We start from the raw sequence: 21,021 nt of genomic DNA, 5'->3' as shown, positions 1-21,021 counted from the left end.
TGCCCCACTGTATACGAGGACTGCAGGTCTCAATGCAAATACGTTAGAATCAATGCAATGATTCACACGTTTCGCTCTTTTGTGACAACACTTCTGGACATGCAGCAGCTGTGCGATTGACCAATGCACTTTGTCACCGGGGCCAGTCACAAGTCCTTCCCATCAGTCCACAAAGTGTTTTTTTTTAAAAAGCGCAATTATCTGAATGAGACGCTTTTATTTATGTGACCACTGCACCATCCCTCATGTCCCACCGTTAAATGCAACATCAGCATGTGTTTGCTTCGGCGAACTCGGACAAACTTTATCGTCACTCAAGAGGAAGTGGCTAGGTGCTTTCACATGAATCACTTGGATCCCTTCAGGGGGGAAAAAAAGAGAGGCTAAAACAGTATAAATAACCCTCCGAGCATCACAATCTCATTGACTGGAAGATAACAAACATGTTATTTTGCCTCCTGCTGTTGTTGCCACTGGCTGCTCACTCCTCTCTGGCAGGATCGCTGCCTTCTGAGGACCAGGTGATAGCTGAGGTAAGCTGGAAAGAATGTGCATACTGTGAATAAACTCCTGACGTCTTTTCACATCCTTTGACACAGAAATACCTGCGGCGTTTTTATGGCCTTCCGGCTGGTCTCCAGGGTCGGCGGCGGTCTTCAGGAGACTTTAAGAGCAAGCTCAAGGAAATGCAGAAATTCTTCAATCTTGAGGTGAGGAATGCAGACCTGGGCAAATTAAGGCCTGGGGGCCACATGCGGCCCGTTGAGCTTTTCAATCTGGCCTGCCGGACATTCCCAAATAATTTATTTCGATCTTTAAGACAGAAACTGTAGCTGCCCTTTTGATGTGCAGTGATGACCGTAAGTCTTCAACTATAATAAGTCTTTCAATGCTTGGAATCTGCATCATACACTAGTTACTATGGTCATCTAATTAGTTACTATGGTCATCTATTTAGTTAATATGGTCATCTAATTAGTTACTATGGTCATCTATTTAGTTACTGTGGTCATCTAATTAGTTACTGTGGTCATCTAATTAGTTACTATGGTCATCTAATTCGTTACTGTGGTCATTTAATTAGTTACTGTGGTCATCTAATTAGTTACTATGTTCATCTAATTAGTTACTGTGGTCATCTAATTAGTTACTATGGTCATCTATTTAGTCAATATGGTCATCTAATTAGTTACTATGGTCATCTAATTAGTTACTATGGTCATCTATTTAGTTAATATGGTCATCTAATTAGTTACTATGGTCATCTATTTAGTTACTGTGGTCATCTAATTAGTTACTGTGGTCATCTAATTAGTTACTATGGTCATCTAATTCGTTACTGTGGTCATCTAATTAGTTACTGTGGTCATCTAATTAGTTACTATGTTCATCTAATTAGTTACTGTGGTCATCTAATTAGTTACTATGGTCATCTAATTAGTTACTGTTGTCATCTAATTAGTTACTATGGTCATCTAATTAGTTACTATGGTCATCTAATTAGTTACTGCGGTCATCTAATTAGTTTTCTATGGTCATCTAATTCGTTACTATGGTCATCTAATTAGTTACTATGGTCATCTAATTAGTTACTGAAATAATCTAATTAGTTACTATGGTCATCTACTTTGTTACTGTTGTCATCGAATTAGTTACTATGGTCATCTAATTAGTTACTATGGTCATCTAATAAGTTACCATGGTCATCTAATTAGTTACTATGGTCATCTAATTAGTTACTGTGGTCATCTAATTAGTTACTATTGTCATCTAATAAGTTACTATTGTCATCTAATTAGTTACTATGGTCATCTAATTAGTTACTGTGGTCATCTAATTAGTTACTGTGGTCATCTAATTAGTTACTATGGTCATCTAATTAGTTACTATGGTCATCTAATTAGTTACTGTGGTCATCTAATTAGTTACTATGGTCATCTAATTAGTTACTATGGTCATATAATTAGTTACTATGGTCATCTATTTAGTTACTATGGTCATCTAATTAGTTACTGTCGTCATCTAATTAGTTACTATGGTCATCTAATTAGTTACTATGGTCATCTAATTAGTTACTATGGTCATCTATTTAGTTACTGTGGTCATCTAATTAGTTACTATGTTCATCTAATTAGTTACGGTCGTCATCTAATTAGTTACTGTCGTCATCTAATTAGTTACTATGGTCATGTAATTAGTTACTATAGTCATCTAATTAGTTACTATGGTCATCTAGTTAGTTACTATGGTCATCTAATTAGTTACTATGGTCATATAATTAGTTACTATGGTCATCTAATTAGTTACTATGGTCACCTAATTAGTTACTGTTGTCATCTAATTAGTTACTATGGTCATCTAATTAGTTACTATGGTCATCTAATTAGTTACTATGGTCATCTAATTAGTTACTGTTGTCATCTAATTAGTTACTGTGGTCATCTAATTAGTTACTATGGTCATCTAATTAGTTACTATGGTCATCTAATTAGTTACTGTGGTCATCTAATTAGTTACTGTGGTCATCTAATTAGTTACTATGGTCATCTAATTAGTTACTGTGGTCATCTAATTAGTTACTGTGGTCATCTAATTCGTTACTGTGGTCATCTAATTAGTTACTGTGGTCATCTAATTAGTTACTATGGTCATCTAATTAGTTACTGTCGTCATCTAATTAGTTACTATGGTCATCTAATTAGTTATTGTGGTCATCTAATTAGTTACTGTGGTCATCTAATTAGTTACTATGGTCATCGAATTAGTTACTTTGGTCATCTAATTAGTTACTGTGGTCATCTAATTAGTTACTATGGTCATCTAATTAGTTACTGTTGTCATCTAATTAGTTACTATGGTCATCTAATTAGTTACTATGGTCATCTAATTAGTTACTGTGGTCATCTAATTAGTTACTGTGGTCATCTAATTAGTTACTGTGGTCATCTAATTAGTTACTATGGTCATCTAATTAGTTACTGTGGTCATCTAATTAGTTACTATGGTCATCTAATTAGTTACTGTCGTCATCTAATTAGTTACTATGGTCATCTAATTAGTTACTATGGTCATCTATTTAGTTACTATGGTCATCTAATTAGTTACTGTCGTCATCTAATTAGTTACTGTGGTCATCTAATTAGTTACTATGGTCATCTAATTTGTTACTATGGTCATCTAATTAGTTACTGTGGTCATCTAATTAGTTACTATGGTCACCTAATTAGTTACTGTGGTAATTTAATTAGCTACTATGGTCATCTAATTAGTTACCGTGGTCATCTAATTAGTTACTATGGTCATCTAATTAGTTACTATGGTCATCTAATTTGTTACTGTGGTCATCTAATTCGTTACTGTGGTCATCTAATTAGTTACTGTGGTCATCTAATTAGTTACTATGGTCATCTAATTTGTTACTATGGTCATCTAATTAGTTACTATGGTCATCTAATTAGTTACTGTGGTCATCTAATTAGTTACTGTGGTCATCTAATTAGTTACTATGGTCATCTAATTTGTTACTATGGTCATCTAATTAGTTACTATGGTCATCTAATTAGTTACTATGGTCGTCTAATTAGTTACTGTGGTCATCTAATTAGTTACTATGGTCATCTAATTAGTTACTATGGTCATCTAATTAGTTACTGTGGCCATCTAATTAGTTACTATAGTCATCTAATTCGTTACTGTGGTCATCTAATTAGTTACTGTGGTCATCTAATTAGTTACTATGGTCATCTAATTAGTTACTATGGTCATCTAATTAGTTACTGTTGTCATCTAATTAGTTACTGTGGTCATCTAATTAGTTACTATGGTCATCTAATTAGTTACTGTCGTCATCTAATTAGTTACTATGGTCATCTAATTAGTTACTATGGTCATCTATTTAGTTACTATGGTCATCTAATTAGTTACTGTCGTCATCTAATTAGTTACTGTGGTCATCTAATTAGTTACTATGGTCATCTAATTTGTTACTATGGTCATCTAATTAGTTACTGTGGTCATCTAATTAGTTACTATGGTCACCTAATTAGTTACTGTGGTAATTTAATTAGCTACTATGGTCATCTAATTAGTTACCGTGGTCATCTAATTAGTTACTATGGTCATCTAATTAGTTACTATGGTCATCTAATTTGTTACTGTGGTCATCTAATTCGTTACTGTGGTCATCTAATTAGTTACTGTGGTCATCTAATTAGTTACTATGGTCATCTAATTTGTTACTATGGTCATCTAATTAGTTACTATGGTCATCTAATTAGTTACTGTGGTCATCTAATTAGTTACTATGGTCATCTAATTAGTTACTATGGTCATCTAATTAGTTACTGTGGCCATCTAATTAGTTACTATAGTCATCTAATTCGTTACTGTGGTCATCTAATTAGTTACTGTGGTCATCTAATTAGTTACTATGGTCATCTAATTAGTTACTATGGTCATCTAATTAGTTACTGTTGTCATCTAATTAGTTACTGTGGTCATCTAATTAGTTATTGTGGTCATCTAATTAGTTACTATGGTCATCTAATTAGTTACTGTTGTCATCTAATTAGTTACTGTGGTCATCTAATAAGTTACTGTGGTCATCTAATTAGTTACTATGGTCATCCAATTAGTTACTGTGGTCATCTAATTAGTTACTATGGTCATCTAATTAGTTACTGTGGTCATCTAATTAGTTACTGTGGTCATCTAATTAGTTACTATGGTCATCTAATTAGTTACTGTGGTCATCTAATTAGTTACTATGGTCATCTAATTCGTTACTTTGGTCATCTAATTAGTTACTGTGGTCATCTAATAAGTTACTGTGGTCATCTAATTAGTTACTATGGTCATCCAATTAGTTACTGTGGTCATCTAATTAGTTATTATGGTCATCTAATTAGTTACTGTGGTCATCTAATTAGTTACTGTGGTCATCTAATTAGTTACTATGGTCATCTAATTAGTTACTGTGGTCATCTAATTAGTTACTATGGTCATCTAATTCGTTACTTTGGTCACTATGAGATATCTCAGATTGAAGGTGGGTTGTTGGTTTTTTTTTACCCTTCACGTTCTATTTCACTGTTTGTTGCATTTTGGTTGTGTTTCGGTTGATTGTGAAGTGAATTATATTTATGTAGCGCTTTTTCTCTAGTGACTCAAAGCGCTATACATAGTGAAACCCAATATCTAATTTTTACATTTAAACCAGTGTGGGTGGCACTGGGAGCAGGTGGGTAAAGTGTCTTGCCCAAGGACACAACGGCAGTGACTAGGACGGCGGAGGCGGGGATCAAACCTGCAACGTTCAAGTTGCTGGCACGGCCACTCTACCAACCGAGCTATACCGTCCCAATCAATCAATCAATGTTTATTTATATAGCCCTAAATCACCAGTGTCTCAAAGGGCTGCACAAATCACAACGACATCCTCGGTAGAGCCCACATAAGGGCAAGGAAAAGCTCACCCCAGTGGGACGTCGGTGACAGTGACAATGATGACTATGAGAAACCTTGGAGAGGACCGCATATGTGGACAGAGGAGAAAAAGAAAAGAAACGGCAGATCAACTGGTCTAAAAAGGGAGTCTATTTAAAGGCTAGAGTATACAAATGAGTTTTAAGGTGAGACTTAAATGCTTATACTGAGGTAGCATTTCGACCTGTTACCGGGAGGGCATTCCAGAGTACTGGACCCTTAACGGAAAACACTCTATAGCCCGCAGACTTTTTTTGGGCTCTGGGAGTCACTAATAAGCCAAAGTCCTTTGAACGCAGATTTCTTGCCTGGGACATATGGTACAAAATAGGCTGGAGCTAGACCGTGTAGACCGGCCGAAGTGCAACTTCACTTCACTTCTCTTTCGGTTGATTGCAAAATATATATATATGTCAATATTCAGTGTTTTATCCTTCATAGTTAAAATTGTAAACCCCACATGCTTAATGTTCATGTAGATTTTTGGTGTCTCATTCAGTAAAAAAAAATGCCAAATTCCATTCCGTTTTTTAAGGCGGTCTGTCTGCGGAATTTCCCCCAGGGATCAATAAAGTACTTTCTATTCTATCCTATTCAATAACATTTTTATCTTTCAATCATTATTGTGAGGTTTTGTATTAGTGTTCCTAAAAATAGATAGTTTGTGACCTTATGTGTTTTCCAACATTATGACAGCTCTCCAGACATTAAATGACACCATTTAGTCATCTTTACGCTCTTTTAATCTAATATAGCAAGCCTGCTGAGGCTGAACCAATCAGTGGCCTTGATACTGAAGAGCGCGCTCTGCTCTTGTTTGGTCTCCTTTAATGGCCAACATTATGGTAAAAGGTAAATCGATTATATCCATGTACATTGTGTATATACCCCCCATTTTTTGTATTTATTGTTTTTCAAATCACCTGACATGTAAACTGTGTATGTGTACATAATTTATGAATTTTTAACGTATTTTTGTATGTACATTAGAGATGCGCGGTTTGCGGTCTCATCCGCGGAGTCCGCGGATAAACCGCGGGTCGGGCGGGTGGCATGACGAAAAAATAGATTTTAATAAGATTCGGGCGGGTGGCGGTTGAACCATCCGGAAATATTTGAAATACATGGTTCTGGGATCGGTATTCTTTACCATTCAAAGAGACATTTAAGACCCGGAGAAGACAATAGGAGACGCTAATATTCTCTAGAACGACTACCGGCAGTCACCCAGATAAGTATTAGGGCGTGCAATGAAGCCATTGGCTTTGTCGCCTTCTACAGCATGTACGATCTGCTTGTCAGTCAAGCAACATGTTGTGTGTGGTTTCCTCAGACAAACGCACACGACTGCAAGGCATACTGGGTGACACAGAGTACACTAATGGTTGTGATATAAACAATTTTAACACTCTTAGTAATATGCGCCACGCTGTGAAGCCACACCAAACAAGATTGACAAACACATTTCGGTAGAACATCCTCCCAGTAACACAACATGAACGCAACACAACAAATACCCAGAATCCTTTGTATCCATGACACTACCTGACTATTTTATACACCCCGCTAGCAGCAACCCCCCACCCCTCCCCCGCCCCGGGCGGGGTTGGGGGTGCGGGGGTGTAAAATATATTCTGGAAGTGTCACCGATACAAAGGATTCTGGGTATTTGTTGTGTTGCATTTATGTTGTGTTACTGTGAGGATGTTCTCCCGAAATGTGTTTGTCAATCTTGTTTGGTGTGGCTTCACAGCGTGGCGCATATTAGTAAGAGTGTTAAAATTGTTTATATCACAACCATCAGTGTACTCTGTATCACCCAGTATGCCTTTCAATCTTGTTCGTGTGGTTGCGGAAGCTACACACAACGTGTTGCCGGACTAACAATCGGTTTGTACATATTGTTGAAGGTGTCAAAGGCAATGGCTTTACAGCATGCCCAAATTTTTGTCATCAGGATGAACGCTATTGGATATTCGCGAGAACGTTAGCGGCTCCCATTGTCTTCATTACTCTGTGAAACGGTTGTAAATAGCTCTGTGAGTGGAAAAGGTGGCCGACCTCTGATGTATGTCAGCGGGCGGGTGGCGGGCGGTTGCGGTTCTGATAAAATGGTTCTGATAAAATGTTGGTTCGAGTGGACGGCGGGTGGATGACGACTTTGGTGATGTGGTTGCGGATGATATAATTGCCTATCCGCGCATCTCTAATGTACATGTTACAGGTTGTATATATTTTATTATTGAATATATATGTGATGAATATTTAATGGACCACAATGGAAACAAGGCTTTTGGCTTTTGGCTTTTTATGCCATTCATTCGCCTTTTTAAAGCATTACATGGATTCAATTCTTTAAGATGTCAAACTTCTCAATCAATCAATATTGTAAAGCGCTTTTCTACCTTCCAGGTACTCAAAGTTCTTTGACACTATTTCCACATTCACCCATTCACACACACATTCACACACTGATGCTAACCAGGACCAATCAGGAGCAAGGGTGAAGTGTCTTGCTCAAGGACACAACGGACGTGACTAGGTTGGTTGAAGCCGGGGATTGAACCAGGAACCTTCAAGTTGCTGGAACAGCCTCTCTACCAAATGAGCCAGTATTGATCATTTTGTTTATTTAGTCATTTTTATGTTGGAAAATTCTTAATTTAGAAATAAAAATTGTAGATTATGCTTAAAAAAAAAATTAAAACTACCATGTGGTGAAGCCGCAAAATTTGAAGTGCGATGTGGTGAGGGACGACTTGGTAAAATTAATTTGTGTATGATATTCATTGATATTGCTGTAATTGATTACATTGCAGGGGGTTCCAAATGTGGTTCTGTGATTATTATCACACCTGCTGACTGATGACTGCTTCCCTGCTGTGGTCACACCACAAAAAAGTACAACATTTTATATTTAATATTTTTAAACAGACAAGAAGCAAGGAATCATGCAGAGAGAGAGTTAAATTTGGCTCAAATAAGGAGAGACGTTTTTTGGGCTCTACACTAGTTACAGATCCAAACTACACTCTAAAGTCCAGCCCACGGGCTTCCTCTATTTATTTGGGGAGTCCCTAGTTACATCACTGAAGCTACCGCTGAAGGAAGGGGGTAATCTCAGCAGCTCCAGTCAGACACAATATATGACCAATAATGAAATGCCACTCGTGATATCGCCCTGTCTCTGCTTTGTCTGCATCACGGTATTCGATGTTCGCCCTTGGCAGTCAGCAGGCCGGTTCTGGAAACAAACACTGATACGAGACGACTGGCTTTGCACATATAGAAAAAGTACAACTTCAGCACAATTGATAATAACTATAGCAACAGCCCTTAAGCGTAAGAGTTATGTGATAATATTATTCTAACAGCTTATGAAGTCTTTTGAGATTTAATGACATAATTTATATTTGACTTCTATTGCATTTTCCCCCAAACATGTAGGCAAAAAAAAGTAGGTGACTTTTTGTATATTACTTGTCAATATCTGTATTTTAACATTTTTTTTTCCATGTGCAGGTGACTGGCAGTCTGGATGACAACACGATAGAGTTGATGACTAAAGCGAGATGCGGCGTCCCAGACATTGGCGAATACAACCACTTCCCTCGACACCTCAAGTGGAAAAACACCCATGTGACTTTCCGGTATGGTATATTACAATAAGTGGCCCGACGTTTTAGTGTCGCTGTTGTCCAACATACTTTCATATTTGTCGCAGGATTTTAAATTATACTCCGGACCTGAGGAAGTCTGATGTTGACCGAGCCATCCGCACCGCGCTCAACGTTTGGTCCGATGTGACCCCGCTGACCTTCAAGAAGCTGTACCGTGGCAACGCTGACATCATGATCAGCTTTGGAAGGAAAGGTGAATTTAAACATATTGCCATCTTTTACATCACAAAGCTACAATAAACAACAATAACCCTTATTGGTTATTGTTATTGTTATTGAATCACCCGAGCGCGGCCAACGCTGCTGCTCACTACTCCCCTCACCTCCCAGGGGGAGAAGGTGGGGATGGGTCGAATGCAGAGGATAATTTCACCACGCCTAGTGTGTGTGAGACTATCATTGGGACTTTAACTTGAACTTTTTACCATAACTCCAAATTAGACTTCGACTTAGACTTCTTTTTTATTGTCATTCAAATTTCAATTTTACAGTCAAGGTAAGAGTGAAATTTTGTTGAATTAGTTCATGGTAGTGCAGGATAAAAAAATCAATAAAGCAGATTTACAAACCCCGTTTCCATATGAGTTGGGAAATTGTGTTAGATGTAAATATAAACGGAATACAATGATTTTCAAATCCTTTTCAACCCATATTCAATTGAATATGCTACAAAGACAACATATTTGATGTTCAAACTGATAAACATTTTATTTTTTGCAAATAATCATTAACTTTAGAATTTGATGCCAGCAACAAGTGACAAAGAAGTTGGGAAAGGTGGCAATAAATACTGATAAAATTGAGGAATGCTCATCCAACATTTATCTGGAACATCCCACAGGTGTGCAGGCTAATTGGGAACAGGTGGATGCCATGATTGAGTATAAAAGCAGCTTCCATGAAATGCTAAGTCATTCACAAACAAGGATAGGGCGAGGGTCACCAATTTGTAAGCAAATTGTCGAACAGTTTTAGAACAACATTTCTCAACGAGCTATTGCAAGGAATTTAGGGATTTTACCATCTACGGTCCGTAAAATCATCAAAAGGTTCAGCGAATCTGGAGAAATCACTGCACGTAAGCGACAACATGACAGACCTTTGATCCCTCAGGCGGTACTGCATCAAAAACCGACATCAGTGTGTAAAGGATATCACCACATGGGCTCATAAAACCACTGTCAGTAACTACAGTTGGTCGCTACATCTGTAAGTGCTGGTTAAAACTCTACTATGCAAAGCGAAAGCCATTTATCAACAACACCGAGGAACGCCGCCGGCTTCGCTGGGCCCGAGCTAATCTAAGATGGACTGATGCAAAGTGGAAAAGTGATCTGTGGTTTGAGGAGTCCACATTTCAAATTATATTTGGAAACTGTGGATGTGGTGTTCTTTGGAACAAAGAGGAAAATAACTATCCGGATTGTTATAGGCACAAAGTTCAAAAGCCAGTATCTGTGATGGTATGGGGGTGTATTAGTGGCCAAGGCATGGGTAACTTACACATCTGTGAAGGCACAATTAATGCTGAAAGGTCCATACAGGTTTTGGAGCAACGTATGTTGTCATCCAAGCAAAGTTATCATGGACGCCCCTGCTTATTTCAGCAAAACAATGCCAAGCCACGTGTTACAACAGCATGGCTTCGTAGTAAAAGAGTGCTGGTACTTTCCTGGCCCGCCTGCAGTCCAGACATGTCTCCCATCGGAAATGTGTGGCGTATTATGAAGCGTAAAATACCACAACAAGACCCCAGACTGTTGAACAACTTAAGCTGTACATCAGGTAAGAATGGTAAAGAATTCCACTTTCAAAGCTTCAACAATTAGTTTTCTCAGTTACCAAACGTTTTTTGAGTGTTTTTAAAAGAAAATGTGATGTAACACAGTGGTGAACATGCCCTTTCCCAACTACTTTGGCACGTGTTGCAACCATGAAATTCTAAGTTAATTATTATTTGCACAAAAAAAAAGTTTATGAGTTTGAACATCAAATATGTTGTGTTTGTAGTGCATTCAATTGAATATGGGTTGAAAAGGATTTGCAAATCATTGTATTCTGTTTATATTTACATCAAACACAATTTCCCAACTCATATGGAAACAGGGTTTGTAAATAAATAGATTACTGTAAAGATAAGTATGTTGCACTTTTGCATATGCATCCACGTTTATGGATGTTTAACAACTTGATGGGGTCCTGCTTCTTCTTTTAGAATAACTACAGAAAAAAAGAACAGTAAATCTATAAACTGAGATCGTGGGCTGTGGCTGGAACCTTTTAAAATATGTTTTAAACATTTGTAGTCCAAGTATTGTTGTTGTTATTGTACGTTCGGGCAAACAAGTTGCTCCCTCATGCAGAACATGGCGACTACAACCCTTTCGATGGGCCTAACGGACTGCTGGCTCACGCCTATCCGCCAGGCGAAGGCATCGGAGGGGACACTCACTTTGATGAGGATGAACACTGGACTAAAGATTCCTCAGGTTTGCTGCTTAAAACTCTCTTTAACATACAATCAATGATGTCTGTGGTGTGGAGAGCAGACCAATAAATTAACGTTCTCTTCTGGTAGCTTACAACCTTTTCATAGTGGCGGCACATGAGCTGGGCCACGCCCTCGGTATGTCCCACTCCTCCGACCCAGGTGCCCTCATGTACCCCATCTATACATACGCGACAGGATACCCCCTTGCTGAGGACGATATCGAAGGCATTCAGGCCCTCTATGGTGATGACTCGGCATAATCCATCCGTGCTTGGTTTTCCTTGTTGTTAAAACATTTGGTCTGAAACACAGGCCCTAATCCAGACCACAGGAAAGTGAAACCCAAGCCGGACGCTCCCAAAAAATGTGACCCCTCGTTGAGTTTTGACGCGGCGACGGAGCTCAGGGGAGAAACCTTCATCTTCAAAGACAAGTAAATCCATGCGCATGTCTGGGTGTGTAATAATCCAATATACAAGTTTCAACTCATATTTCTAAATCATGTTCAGGTTCTACTGGCGCCTTCATCCCCAGATGCACGAGCCCCAGCTGGCGCTGATCAAGTCCACTTGGCCGTCCATCCCCAACAAGGTGGACGCGGCGTACGAGAACCCAGCGAAGGATCAGGTCATGATTTTTAGTGGTGGGTTAGCATCATCAACACATGCCATACCATACCTGAAACAAAACTTAAGCTTAATTGGCGATTTCGGCAGGTATCCGTGTGTGGGCTATGAATGGATACAACGTGGTGAAGGGTTACCCAAAGTACATCCACACACTCGGACTTCCTAAGACCTTGAGGAACGTGGATGCGGCTGTTCACATCAGAGACACAGGGAAGACTCTCCTCTTTCATGATGAAGACTATTGGAGGTACTGTATATGTATACACCTTGTCACCAAAAAAATCATATTGATTGTGTTTCTAAAGGGTTTGGGGATAGAAATGAGATTGTGTAGTCCTGACAGTTGGTATAAAAAGACCACACCAGGAAAAACATCTTTAAAGGGGAACATTATCATAATTTCAGAAGTGTTAAAACCAGTAAAAATCAGTTCCCAGCGGCTAATTTTATTTTTCGAAGTTTTTTTCAAATTTTTACCCATCACGCAATATCCTGAATGAAAGCTTCAAAGTGCCTGATTTTCACCATCGCTATATCCACCTGTCCATTTTCCTGTGAAGTCACTGCGTGATGCCAATACAAACAAACATGGCGGATAGAACAGAAAGATACAGCGACATTAGCTCGGATTCAGACTCGGATTTCAGCGGCTTAAGCGATTCAACAGATTACGCATGTATTGAAACGGATGGTTGGAGTGTGGAGGCAGATAGCGAAAACGAAATTGAAGAAGAAACTGAAGCTTTTGAGCCATATCATGATGGCAACAAGGACGAATTTGGCGATCGCCTTCTTACCAACGATTGCATCTTTTGACAATTGGTGCAACTTGAATCCGTCGATTGGTATGTGTTTGTTTGGCATTATATGCGGGTGGAGGGAAAGGCTGGATGCAAATATAGCGACAAATGAGGCATAAGGATGCAATATGTACATACAGCTAGCCTAAATAGCATGTTAGCATCGATTAGCTTGCAGTCATGCCGTGCACAAATATGTCTGATTAGCACATAAGTCAAAATCATCAACAAAACTCACCTATGTGATTTTGTTGACTTTATCGTTGGAAATGCATCTGCTTTGAGTGTCCCAGGATATCCACACATCTGTCGTAGCATCGCTATCGACAGAGATGTGTGGATATGCGTGAGCCAGCAGTCCGTTTGTTTGCCAGACTTTCGCATCTTTTGACAACTGGTGCAACTTGAATCCGTCGATTGGTATGTGTTTGTTTGGCATTAAATGTGTGTGAAGGGAAAGGCTTGATTCAAATACAGCTACAAATGAGGCATAATGATGCAATATGTACATACAGCTAGCCTAAATAGCATGTTAGCACGATTAGCATGCCGTGACCATTGATATGTCTGATTAGCACACTCCACGTAAGTCAACTTGAATCAGTCTCTGATCGTGTTGTTACACCCTCCGACAACACACCGATGAGGCATGATGTCTCCAAGGTACGGAAAACAGTCGAAAAAACGGAAAACAAGATAGCTTATTTGACTTGTGTGTGAGAAAATGGCGGATTGCTTCCTGTTGTGACGTCACGGGTGAAAGGTCATAGCTCCGACAGCAAACAATTGAAAGGCGTTTGAATCGTCAATTTACCCTTTTAGAGTTCGGAAATCCATCCATCCATCCATCCATTTTCTACCGCTTATTCCCTTTTGGGGTGGCGGGGGGCGCTGGCGCCTATCTCAGCTACAATCGGGCGGAAGGCGGGGTACACCCTGGACAAGTCACCACCTCATCGCAGGGCCAACACAGATAGACAGACAACATTCACACACTAGGGCCAATTTAGTGTTGCCAATCAACCTATCCCCAGGTGCATGTCTTTGGAAGTGGGAGGAAGCCGGAGTACCTGGAGGGAACCCACGCATTCACGGGGAGGACATGCAAACTCCACACAGAAAGATCCCGATCCTAGATTTGAACCCAGGACTGCAGGACCTTCGTATTGTGAGGCAGACGCACTAACCCCTCTGCCACCGTGAAGCCCAGTTCGGAAATCGTTTAAAAAAAACATATGGTCTTTTTTTCTGCACCATCAAGGTATATATTGACGCTTACATAGGTCTGGTGATAATGTTCCCCTTTAAGGATAAGATGATCGATCGGCCACTGAATAATTGTGATTGCCATTGCTGATTAATGCCTTATTATGCCGATCACAAACGTTGATTCCCTCTGGCTGACACCATATAAGTTAAGTTAAAGTTAAAGTACCAATGATTGTCACACACACACTAGGTGTGGTAAAATTTGTCCTCTGCATTTGACCCATCCCCTTGTTCACCCCCTGGGAGGTGAGGGAAGTAGTGGGCAGCAGCGGTGCCACGCCCAGGAATCATTTTTGGTGATTTAACCCCCAATTCCAACCCTTGATGCTGAGTGCCAAGCAGGGAGGTAATGGGTCCTATTTTTATAGTATTTGGTATCACTTGTAGTTCCCCGGAAGACAAGCGGCCAGCAGTTATTCATGTGAAGAAGCTCCCCTACGCTTATAATGATTACCTCCATTATGACAAATACACTGCATTTCTTAGTACCTTCATTACCATTACCAAGTAAACTTATCACTGGAGGACAAGGCTAAACATGCTACACACTAGGGTTGCACGGTATACAGGTATTAGTATAGAACTAATACTAATGAATCATATTCGGTACTATAACGCCTCTGAAAAGTACCGGTCCGCTCCAGGTGTGGATCTACACTTAACATCCACTGTAATGATACCAAGTATAGAAGTGTATCTAGTCGATATGACTATGATTACATCAATATTTTTTGGCATCACAACATCTTCTTTCGTATTTTTTTTTAATATATATTATGTATAAACCCAGGAAATATGTCCCTGGACACATGAGGACTTTGAATATGACCAATGTATGATCCTGTATCTACGTAGTATCGGATTAATACCCAAATTTGTGGTATCATCCAAAACTAATGTGAAGTTTTCAAACAACAGAAGAATAAGTGATTATTATATTTTAATGGATGTGTAGATAGAACATCATAAAAGAGAAAGTGAATGAATATGTAGATTAATAATTCATTTTCTACCACTTGTCCTTAATAATTTTGACAAAATAAGAGAATGGAATGACGCAATATGTTACTGCACACGTCAGCAACTAAATTAGGAGCCTTTGTTAGCTTACTTACTAATAAAATACAAGTTGTTTTGTATTTTCACTATTATATTTAAGGACAAACTTGCAATAAGAAACATATGTTTAATGAACCGTAAGATTTATTGTTAAAATAAAGCCAATAATGCAATTTTTTGTGATTTTTTTTATTTAGTAAAGTACCAAAAAGTATTAAAATAATTTTGGTACCGGTACCAAAATATTGGTATCGGTACAACACTACAACACACAGAGCGCAAGCCAGGAGAAGGCATGGTAATGGCTAAGCTAAATGCTACGCTGGCTTTAAACATCACCAAACAAAATAGTTGCTTAGTAAAAATTTAATAAGTGTAGATAGAAACAGGAAATTAACAAAATAAGAGTCTAGAGACAGGATGATATAACAACAGCTGTTTGTTTGTCAGCATAGTCAGAGTCAGTGAGTAAGACACAGAAGACGGTGGATTGATCCATAAATTGGTGGTGTCTATACCAAAGGTAGTATCAGTATAGGATTGATATTAGAGTGATTAGGTTGATATTTTAAATTTTTCTCAAAATTATCTATTTGTCTTTGTTCATGTTTACTAACTGGACAGAGGAGGATTTTGAGGGCAAAAACCAAATAATTTAAATGAGCAGTAAATAGTAGTTCGGCTTTTGCTTTTGATTGATTGATTGATTGATGGATTGATTGATTAATCGAAACTTTTATTAGTCGATAGTACAGTACATATTCCGTACAATTGACCACTAAATGGTAACACCCGAATAAGTTTTTCAACTTGTTTAAGTCGGGGTCCATGTTAATTAATTCATGGTAAGTTAAATTAAATAAATTCATGCTTAGTTATTGTGTACTATTTACTTTGTTTTGATCAAACAATTGTATGTAGTGTAGGAGAATAAATAACTAGTTTAAATGCTGTGTTGATATTTTCAAACTCTCAATAACACTCGCCTTAAATGCATTGGAAAAAAAATACAGTTAATACTTGTTATTGGTATCAGTATTGGTGTCGGTTAAATTCACTCATGGTGATCGGTATCGGGCACGGCAGCATAAAACCCTGATTGGAACAATGGTAGTATTTTTATCTCATGTGGCATAGGCTGCGTGAGTAATACTTGCAGTGTTCCTACAGTCTAGGAAAAACCTAAAAAAAAGTGTTTGAATTCAATTTCGAGGCCCTGGAAAAGTTACAGAAGTTAAAAAAAAAAATCTGAACTACAGTTTCCACAGCAACAAAGCAGACGACTTTGGATGTTTCTGGAAAAAAAAAAAAAAAATATATATATATATATATATATATATTTTTTTTTTTTTTTTTCAAAGCCAGGATGCTGTGGGCACTAATGTGTAGATTGATACTACTCATTCAAGTCATCTGATGACACATGCCATCTTTTTTCGTGACCATATTCCTGGACAGCCAAATTGCAACGAAATATAACTGTGGTGAGAACAAGTATGCCTGTGTCAGTGATTCTGGGCATGCTCTGCACTTTAAAAGACACTACTGTCATTAGTAGGGGTGTCAAAAATAACACATTTTTGAATGAATTGCGATTCTTATTTGTATCGATTTTTAATACATTTTCAAAAATCAATGTTTATTTATTCAGCCCTAAATCACGAGTGTCTCAAAGGGCTGCACAAGCCACAACGACATCCTAGAGAAATGTTGTATACTTCCCTTGTTGTCTTATTTTTCCATCCATTTTCTACTGCTTTTCCCTTTTGGAGCCTATCCCAGCTGCATTCAGTTTGAAGGCGGTTTACACCCTGGACAATTCTATTTGTGTCTTTATTAAATTACATTTTGGTTATAATTTTATTTAAAAAAACGGTTTCTTTTAATTTATACAAATATTTATCAGAGCTGTCGGTCTATTTTACGGGGGAAGGTATTTAATAATAGAACTGGCACCCAATGGTATTAAAAAAAAGTACTGATTTTGAATCGAGAATTGATTCTGAATCAAATTGTTCAACCCAACAATTGAATCAAATCATGTGGTGCCCAAAGATTCGAAACCCCAGTCATTAGTGTCCCACCAAATGGCTACAATTAGTTTTCGGTGTTCCAATTGAGAAAAATCAATTGATTTTGATTAAAAGTTTTGACAGTCATTGAGAAGTGTACAAACTGTACTTAAATGAGTCAAATTTTAAAAGTTTGTTTCTTTTGCACTTCTGTTTTTTGTGGATGATTTGCAGTTATGACGAAGCATCAGGCACCATGGATAAGGGCTACCCACGGACAATAGAATCAGATTTTCCAGGCATGGACGACGAAGTTGACGCGGCCGTTTATCACTACGGTACTGACTGACATTCAAGGGAGCAAAATTTAAAACGCTCAAGTGAAACTTCTTACAAATAATGTTGTTTATGTTTCTCTTTTCAGGATACTTGTATTTCTTCCACGACAATGTTCAGTTTGAATACAGTTACCCAGCGAGGAAGGTCACACGCACCCTCAGAATCAACTCCATTCTCGGCTGCTGATGCTGCTTAAGCCTTAGTGACCACGGATACTGCAATAAGAAACCAGTAAATATTCAGCTAAATACTCATCTAAACTACAATTCACAAAATATGAAATAATCTCCATAGCCGAATGGCTAAAAGACCTCCCAAGACAACATTTCAAAGTGTTGTTATTGATTGATTGAAACTTTTTTAGTAGATTGCACAGTACAGTACATATTCCATAGAAGTGACCACTAAATGGTAACACCCGAATAGGTTTTTCAACTTGTTTAAGTCCACGTTAATCAATTCATGGTAGGGGTTGCTAAAACCTCCATTTTTTTGTAGCGTGGATGCCAACCTATTCTGCAGAAATGTAATCGAACACTTGTTCTTAAATGGGTTTGTTTATTTGGTAGGTTTCATTCAATAGCTCTGGAAATACTGATTTAAGAGTGATCACAAGTATAACTTTTAAAATGAAGCCAGGATTATGAAAATACACCTACTTCAAATTATTTTGCAAACGTAATAGGATAAACTTTTATTTATCCCACAATGGGGAACACGTGCTGAACCAGGGGTTTTTTAACCTTCTGACGTAGGGCCCCGACCTTTACACTACATTTGGGCCCGAGGCCCACTCAAAAATTAACACTGAATTAGTAACATTACTCTTGATTTTAATCGTATTCAATAATTATATCTAACCTCCCTACAGTTGACAACATTGTCAAATGATATGAAACCACGTGTTGATCACAAATATTATTTTCAAGGCTTAGGCCAGGCTGATTGGAAAATAGTACAAAATATACTGAAAAAGGGGCTCATAAACTGCTGAAAAATACCTAAAATTATGTAGTGCTGAAATAAGTAAACTAAAATAATAATAAATATGTTCAAACTAAACTGTTAAGAACATTTAAGTGCAAATGAACATACAGCTTTATCACTTTCGCCATATTTTTTCGCTTAAACTTCTCAATGACTTTAACTCTGGACTTCTTCTGTTTGTTTGATGTTGTCATTACTGCCACAAGTGGTGGGAAAGTGTATCGCAACTGTGTACCTGCAGATGAAAAACATATATTTTTTGGCGGTCCTCGAGATGGCGCTGGCGACCCAACAATAAACACTGTGCTTAACAGTATAACGGAAAGAAAGTCCTATGAATGTAATATAAAATGAACAGTGCTGGACACAGAAAATTTCTTCTTATTTTTGTTATTTATTTTCTTGGGTTTTGTTTCCTCGTGTTTCACTGCAAGTTTGCCCAGCTGGCCTGTAAGCTTAGTTTTTATAGTTTAAGTCAGACCTGGGCAAATTAAGGCCCGGGGGCCACATGCGGCCCGTTAAGCATACCCGAATATTTTTTTTAGATCTTTAAGATAGAAAGTGGTGCTGCCATTATGATATGCAGTCATGTTTTCTAAGTCTTCAACTATACAAAGTATTTCATTAGTTGGAATATGTGCTTATGGATGCTATACCAGTTACTATGGTAATCTAATTAGTTACTATGGTATTCTAATTAGTTACTATGGTAATCTACTTCACAGCAGCTCAAACGAGGCACCAAGCAGTGTAGGCGGGAAGCGTTTCCACAGACACGGAAGGAGATTTTCACAACAAAGTACCCTTTGCGTTCATATTTCACAGTTTGTTGCATTTTTGTTGTGTTTCACTTGATTTTAAAATGTGTCGATCAAAAGGGGGTGTGACATTCATATGTTGTCAATATTCAGTGTTTTATCGTTCATATAAAAATGTAAAATTACATTACATTTTTAAGGCGGTTTGTCATAACGTTTTTAGCATCAATCAGACATTATTGGGAGGTTTTGTTTTAGTGTTCCTAAAAATAGATATACCGGCCCCCAGACACATTGTTTTCTCTAAATGTGGGCCCCAAGGCAAAATAATTGCCCAGGCCGGGTTTAAGTAATAATTAATTGTTTTTTATTTGGCCTCTCATGTGATTTTAACACTATTTGTTGTCAGTGTTAAGTAAAATGACTTGACATATTTTACTTACTGCAGACCCTCTTGAAAACCCTTTCAGGGAATTCTAATTGATCGTAATTTCTAATGCAATAAAAAAAAATACTTCTAAGCATTTTTTTTTGTTTACACATATTTAAGGTAAAACATGGGTTATAGCAGTGGTTCTCGCCTTTTTTTCAGTGATGTACCCCCTGTGAACATTTTTTTAATTCAAGTACCCCCTAATCAGAGCAAAGCATTTTTGGTTGAAAAAAAAGAGATAAAGAAGTAAAATACAACACTAAGTCATCAGTTTCTGATTTATTAAATTGTATAACAGTGCAAAATATTGCTCATTTGTAGTGGTCTTTCTTGAACAATTTGGGAAAAAAAGGTATAAAAATAACAAAAAACTTGTTGAAAAATAAACAAGTGATTCAATCAGTAATCAATATTTAACATATATATATATAATATATACCATCAATATTTATGGAACATGTCCACAAAAAATCTAGCTGTCAACACTGAATATTGCATTGTTGCATTTCTTTTCACTGTTCATGAACTTACATTCATATTTTGTTGAAGTATTATTCAATAAATATATTTATAAAGGATTTTTGATTTGATATTTTTAGAATATACGCGCCCCCCCATTTGAGAACCACTCAGTTATAGGACTTTTGATTAAGTATAGGTACTGTACATGCAAACATTTCCTCTAGAGGGCGCTCTAATGCATATTTTGATACCATGAAAAAAAAAGCCATGATGATGCCCAGTTTTGACCCTCTTGTCTGTTGGTAGCCTCTAATATGTAACCGGAAATATTAGTGTGGATCCAGTCTGTATAGAGGCTCTTATGAAAGACAAGGGAAAAAGCAATAAAAGGAGCCAACATCCTTTTGAAAACAGTCCCGCCTCGTGATCGCTGATGGAAAACAGATGGAGACGATAAATGAATCACAATACTGAATCAATTTTCCTCTTGGAAACTCCCTCCTGAGGTCACCACTATGGAAGCTGACACATATGATGCAAGACTCCCCACACAATCAATGTATGTGATATCTTGTTCATTCCCTTCACTGGATTTACTTACACACATGGCCTCAAAGT

The 21,021-nt window shown here is 37.8% G+C and overlaps 1 protein-coding gene across 1 annotated transcript in view; it reads left to right on the top strand.

Annotated features, from left to right (window-relative positions):
* The first annotated feature begins 216 nt into the window (after positions 1-216).
* mmp13b (matrix metallopeptidase 13b) overlaps positions 217-21,021 on the top strand; it is a 21,223-nt gene continuing 418 nt past the window's right edge. Inside the window, exons 1-11 of the mRNA XM_061878714.1 lie at positions 217-533; positions 600-710; positions 9,007-9,134; positions 9,209-9,357; positions 11,528-11,653; positions 11,743-11,898; positions 11,968-12,088; positions 12,165-12,298; positions 12,372-12,531; positions 17,659-17,762; positions 17,849-21,021. The exon at positions 17,849-21,021 is cut by the window's right edge and continues 418 nt beyond it. Of these exons, the coding sequence (XP_061734698.1) occupies positions 444-533; positions 600-710; positions 9,007-9,134; positions 9,209-9,357; positions 11,528-11,653; positions 11,743-11,898; positions 11,968-12,088; positions 12,165-12,298; positions 12,372-12,531; positions 17,659-17,762; positions 17,849-17,949 (1,380 nt within the window). The 5' untranslated portion in view covers positions 217-443 and the 3' untranslated portion in view covers positions 17,950-21,021. The remainder of the gene's footprint in view (positions 534-599; positions 711-9,006; positions 9,135-9,208; positions 9,358-11,527; positions 11,654-11,742; positions 11,899-11,967; positions 12,089-12,164; positions 12,299-12,371; positions 12,532-17,658; positions 17,763-17,848) is intronic.

The sequence above is a fragment of the Nerophis ophidion genome, linkage group LG18 (assembly GCF_033978795.1).
Source record: "Nerophis ophidion isolate RoL-2023_Sa linkage group LG18, RoL_Noph_v1.0, whole genome shotgun sequence".
NCBI lineage: Eukaryota > Metazoa > Chordata > Actinopteri > Syngnathiformes > Syngnathidae > Nerophis > Nerophis ophidion.
Note: the sequence above shows the minus strand (reverse complement) of the source record. Positions and strands in the feature narration are given on the sequence as shown.